Source organism: Phaethon aethereus, assembly GCF_964289735.1.
Source record: "Phaethon aethereus genome assembly, chromosome: 1".
Classification (NCBI taxonomy): Eukaryota; Metazoa; Chordata; class Aves; order Phaethontiformes; family Phaethontidae; genus Phaethon; species Phaethon aethereus.
Genome location: NC_138575.1, coordinates 210426226 through 210432263, shown reverse-complemented (window position 1 = coordinate 210432263; position 6038 = coordinate 210426226). Strand labels below are relative to the sequence as shown.

General features: G+C 43.8%; 1 protein-coding gene across 2 annotated transcripts in view; it reads right to left on the bottom strand.

Moving 5' to 3' along the window:
- Nucleotides 1–3904: 3904 nt before the first annotated feature.
- Nucleotides 3905–6038, bottom strand: part of MTMR2 (myotubularin related protein 2) — a gene marked incomplete at both ends in the record, with an annotated part of 66457 nt that continues 64323 nt past the window's right edge. For both annotated transcript variants that reach the window (XM_082004310.1, XM_082004309.1), the window contains 2 exons: nt 3905–4066; nt 5070–5246. In XM_082004310.1, coding sequence (XP_081860436.1) covers nt 3905–4066; nt 5070–5246 — 339 coding nt within the window. The remainder of the gene's footprint in view (nt 4067–5069; nt 5247–6038) is intronic.

Here is a 6038-nt window from a genome sequence, read left to right as displayed (position 1 = left end):
GTCTGGATATAAAGCAGTTGCCTTTCTTGCTATGTGAAAAAGACTACTGTATGATAAGTGCACTTTTTGAAATATGGGCCCTTAATTCTCCATCCCGGGGTTTGATTGTATATACTACAGTCTAGTTTAAAACACATTCCATTTTTAAGGTACCCAGCCACAGAGTGTGAACACGGTCTCCACCAGTTCCTTTCCTGTTATGGTCCCAGTAGTCCCTCCATTTTCTTTCAGCACCCCAAGCGCTGCACATCTGCGTGTGTTGGCTTGTGTGAAATGCCAGTGCGATTTGCCAGCGATTTCACACTGTTGTTGAACTCTGCGTTGGGAGGCTTCTCAAGATGCACCCTGTTGAAAATGATGCTGCATCCCTCAGTCTTAAAGGGCTTTTGTTGGTTCTGCTCTATGTGCAGCTGTGGTCACTCAAGCTCTGGGAGTGTCTAAGGAAGAACAGGTAAACCCTGTTAAAGGTGTTCTACATTGCGCTCTCCTCAAAAAGCTTTCCTAGTTCTTGTTCTGCTGCATTGCATCAAGTCAGCATTAATGGCAGTGGATGTTTGAGTAACTCAAAAAAAGGAGCGAAATAACTCTTCGAATTATTTTGCTTAATGATTGATTGAATTCTTTTCAAGTCTGAAGAGTGAAATTTTTCTACAGAAATCCTACTTCTTATGAAAAGGCTATAGGATAGGGGATAATATTCCATCTCCTAGTTCACAGCTTTGGGTGGTAAAGGAGTGAGATGAACCACAAGTGTTTTAAACTGCAAGTGCCTCAATCATGCCATTCAGTCCTGGCATCTTGCTTTTAACTTGAATTATGTGCTTTGATGAGCTATCTACTTTGGTAGTGGAGCAATTCATTTTGCACTCTGACTTGCACAGCTGAGTAAGTGTTATTTATTATGTTAATAATGTAAAGAATTTCCTATTAATGGAATGTATAGAAGACCCAGATTACCTGTTTATACAGTTGAAAAATAATAAAGGCAGCTTACCTGTTGAATGAATTGTGGGAAAGCTGCGCTTCCTCTAAATTAACTCAGTGTTTCCTGTAGCACTGTGCCCTAACCAGCGAGCTTTTTGGGGTGATGCGATGTCTCCCTGTTCAAGGTGATGAATACCAGCTGCTAGCAAGCTGCAGTTAAGGTGAGAGTCAGAGTTGTCCACCCTTGCCTGTAGCTGAACAGGCAGGGAACTCTGTAGGGTCAACACAGGTAGAAGAGACTTGAGTTTTAATTATCTGTAGGTGATCCACCCTGCTTGCTTCCAAGGCACTGAAGGTTTTAGTTGTGAGGGAGAAGTCAGAATCTGTTACCCAGGCCTGGAGCCATCCCCCTTAACTCCATTTATGTTAGCGACATGGGCTCCAGGTAGCTGGAGTAGCCACTTGGATAGCAGTTCGTTCCAGAGGTTCTAGAATATCAGCAGCTGAAACTGCACTCGGTAATTTTTCTTGGGAAGGACCTTGCTCAAAGGCTTGCTCAAAGGTGGGTTAACTCAGCATTACCTCAGCCTGTCCTCATGCAGCTCCTTACTGATGAGGGCGTAGCAGTATCTTAGGCTCCATATGCGCTGCATAGAGTGAATGAGGTGCCGCAGTCGGAATTATGCCTACTATGGGTGAGAGCAGCAAGGAGCAGTCATTGAGTTGATCCCAAATCATCCCAGTGAATCTGGACTTAACATCAGTTACATAGAAAAATGTGAATCTTCCTTTGACACAGAATTTAACTGTGCTAACGCACTATAAAGTGCAGAAATTGCTTGTTTTTTTTTTTAAATTGTGAAAGTATTTTTGTAATATTGAGCAGCTAAGCACTGTATCTGTATTAATACTGGTCTGTACAGGATAAGAGAAACTTGTCCAAAGATGAATTTTGTTTTCCTGTCATTCTAAATTTCAATGTTTGAACATTAGCATCTTGCAAGACCATCTGCTGAAGAATGACAGATACTATTGTATTAATGTTTGCATGTCCTACATGTCCTTTGGAGAACCACATAGTTGAAAATAAGTGCACAGGAGCTTTACCCATTTATCAATTTTTATTAGTGTTAAGGAAACCAAACAGCCTTCATCAAGAAACAAAATACACACACATAGTCAGTTTGCTAATACAGAATAATGTGATGAACCATCTTACCTAGTGATTGTATGTAAGAGCAGATCTGCCCTTTAGCCTTAAAGCAAATCCAAGTCCTTCGGAAGGTATTTTGTGTGGATTCTTTGCGCTATTGAACCAGAACGTCTTGAGCCACCCTATAACAAATGCAGTGAGGCAATACAGCCTGTTACTCTGTCAGAAGGTGGCTGTGGATTTCTCTGTAAGTACTGAGACACTTGATTGCAGTAGAGCAGGCAGAAATTAGCGTTACTGCTTTGGAAGGAACGTGGCTTTTCAAAGGCAATTTCTTGTGTGTAAACTGGTCCACTCTTGTACTCTCTCAGAAAATACTTCTCTATTGTGGAAGAGGCCGAGTGAAGCAGCATGCTGATGGGTGTATTAAACAGGTGACCACAGTATGGGATCCTGTCATAGAAGAGCAGCACAGGAACTCAGACCAAGCAGTGCCCCTCTTCCTTAGTGGGGAGATGAGAAGCAGCCTGGCGCAAAGATCCTTGCACGTACATAACTTCCTTTGCTGTAAGCCCCATCTTCTCCAACCCCATACTTACCTGTTTGGAAGAGCAATGGGGCAGTCATGGTTTCACCAAGTGTGGTTTTTATCTCCACTTCCACAGTAAAATTTTCTATCAAAATTTAATTTGAACTTAAGTTTAGTCAGGTGACACTAATTCTTAGAAGTATCCTATGAGGAAAAAGACCTAAATATAGGGCTGAGAAACTGGCTAAGCTGTTTAGTCTACCAGAATAACCTTGAGTAGCAGTTGCAATGCAGGCAGAAAGGCTTCTTTGGTTGATACACAGTTGCTTCCATTAGTTAACAGAAAACTGAAATACCTCAAGTACACCACTATGATCCTGCACAGAAGCATTAAAATCACTGAAGATGCTTACCCAAGCAAAATGAAATGACTGATCCCAGCAGTTCACACATGCCCCATGGCATTCTACTACCTTTCCCCTGATGAGTATGAGGCACTGGAGGACAGAGGAGCTGCAGAAAGCCCAGGGGAGCCATGCTCTGCTTCCCCCCGCAGAAATAAAGGTGCTTAAGTTGCATCCTGGCACACCCAATGTAAACCGTAACAAGACTCTAACATTGCAGAGATGGAAGTAAACCTTATCCTAAAGTCGTCACGTAGGTTGCTCCTCTACCACCGTGTTTTATTGATAGAAGCTGCCCTTTCTTTAAAGGCATCATTTACATGGCTTCCTATGATCTAGATCAAAGTGTAAAGCGAGAATGGTGGTATGTTTCAGATGCTATCGCTGCTTGTCTCTAAGTACGTTGGCTAACATTCATTAACGCTGCTATGCAGACATTAATAGCGGAGGGTTTCATGACTTCACACCTGTGTTCTAGGTTCCAAAACAAAGTCAGACTTGATACTTCCTTTCAGCAAAAGGGGAGATTTTTTCAAACTTCCGAGTAGATGTTTTTCCTCCAGAGTACTGCACTCTAGTGCACAGTCTTTCTTTAAAGCCAAGTGATTTCCAGCACATAAGTGAACAAAGAGCGAGCTCTAGATTTCTTTTACGTGGCAAGTGCAATTAACTTGTATTATTGTCTAGCCATTGAGAAGGTTAATTGCATAGAGGCCCTTGTTTGGTTGGTTGGTTTTGCTCAAGCTTCCTCTAGTGCTACAGTACTAATAAATTACCCTGGAGAGAAATAAATAAATAGGTTGGCATCTCCCAGACACCACGCTGGAAATCCAGAGGGTTTTAGAAAAGCTGCCCCCATGGTCCTGGGAAGGTACTTGGCAAAAAAAGTCCCTATTATACAACTGTCTGTACAGGAGCGACGCACTGTGCAGGAGAGCCAGCTCTCTCCGAGGATGAGGTGGAACGGTTGGTGATTTCTCTCTGCAGCTCCTCCACTTTCTTCTGCAGCTCAGCTCGCTTGGCAAGCAGCTCCTTGTAGCGATTGTGGACAGGTTCCTGCAAGAAAGCGTGTAGCTGAGTGCTAGGAGGCGAACGTGGAAGTGGAAGCCTGAACCACAAAACGTTGCCGCTGACCTGTCACCCAGCTGTGAGGGAAGGAGGGGTGCTACACAGGTTATAGCACTGCCTCCAGCTCAGGGGTGAATAGTTGCTCTGGCTTTGAGATACTTGTTTTTATCCAACGTGCATAGTGCAATGGTGGGAAACAAAACTGTGTGTATTTTGGAAGATGACAATTACACAACTCTTGACATTTCTGGGGGATGCTGCCCTTGGCATCTCAGTCTAGACATAATTTCAGGGCTTTGGGGGAAAAAAAAATAAGCTACCAATACAGATTTATCTAAATATTTTTACATGGTTCTGACTGTTAAACAGGTAGTACTGGACAGCGTTTGTTGGGTTCCTGTATCTAATGCCCTGGATTTGCACAGCTCTGTTAACTGCAGTTGGACATTGACGCAATCCAGGAATTTTTGTCCCTTCCTATTAAAGAGTGATTTCAGCATTTAGGGCCATGTTCAGCCTGCTTGCCCTGGGCACACCAGCTGCCCTGCTGTCAGCAGTCAAGAGCATAACGAGGGCTGCAGTCAGAGCCCGGTGCCTTGCGCAGCTGCAGCCAGCAGCAGGTTCCTGGGGCCGGTAATCTAAATACAGCCCCACAGCTCAGGTCTCGAATCCCACATCCAAAGAAGTCTTAGGTTTTTGGGCTCTTTGGTAAAGAAGTGATAATTCAGATTATTTTCCCTGTATTCTAAGAGAGAAATTTTCCAAACTGCTGTGTATCTTCAGCTCCTGCAGATTTCACAAGACAGTGACCTCCAGCTGAGTGCTCTTTCATTTACCTGCATTTGAATTTAGGCTTTTGTTTTTAGATTTAAGCAGTGGCAGCATAAGTTTGTACATTGCTGCTTGTGATTCAACGGTCTCGAGCTCCAAAATGACAGTGTTAGGACTAGCAGGGAGGGAAATAAAAGCAGGACCCTTGGAAGAGCCGTACCTGCGGTTTCATCCTGGGGTTCCAGCGGATGTAATAGCCGACCCACAGCTCGAGGTGGCGCATGCTGGCCACGGGATACAGGACGTGGTTGGAGTAGCTCACGTACAAGGGGTTAGTGAAGTCTTCCAGCTGGCTGTTGATGTAAGACCAAAGCGACACGGTCTTTTTTGGAAGGCTCTGTAAGGGAAGGGAGTGGAGGAGGCTTTATTTCCCATAAGAGTCCCAGCATTTATCTACAGAGCATTTATAACTGTATATACTTATGCCTGTCATTAATACAGAGCTGGTTGCCTTTTTGTGGCTTAAAAAAACAAAAGCCCATTCTTCTGATGCAGTTATTGTAATCGAAGCACGCGGATGCAGGCAGGCACACACACACCCTGGCAGGGAACACCCCCTCTTACCCACCCAGCTGCCAGCACAGACCAGGAATCGCCATCGGCACAGCAAGGGGATGCTGGCGGGTGAACGCGCAATGCTTTGGTTAAACTTCACCTCTTTAAAGTGCTCCTGGAGGACCTGCCAGAGTATTTAATTGAAAAAAAAAAACCAACCCAACCACATTTGACTTAGGCCCTGATCTAGTGGGATAATTAGGCCTGTGAATAGTCCCAGTGAAACCAGTGTTGAAGTGCTTTCTAGATTAAGTACTTTGCTAGGCTTGAGGCCTCAGGAAAAAAAAAACACATGCAAACAGCATGCAGGTTTTCTTCTCTGGAAATTATTCAATCGCTGTGGACTCTAGAGAGACAGGGACCCCAATTTCACTACAGTACAATGCTATCACTTCTGTATTACAGTAATTTTTTTTATTACTATTTTTAACTGATGTGCTATCAAATATAATCACATCAGGTCCACACAGAATTGTCCTGAATGTACCTCTGTGATGTTAGGCTGCTGGTGACAAAATGCTTCGTCTTTAGGTAGGTGAGGCAGAATGAGTGTCACTTCTTTTCCTTCTGATTC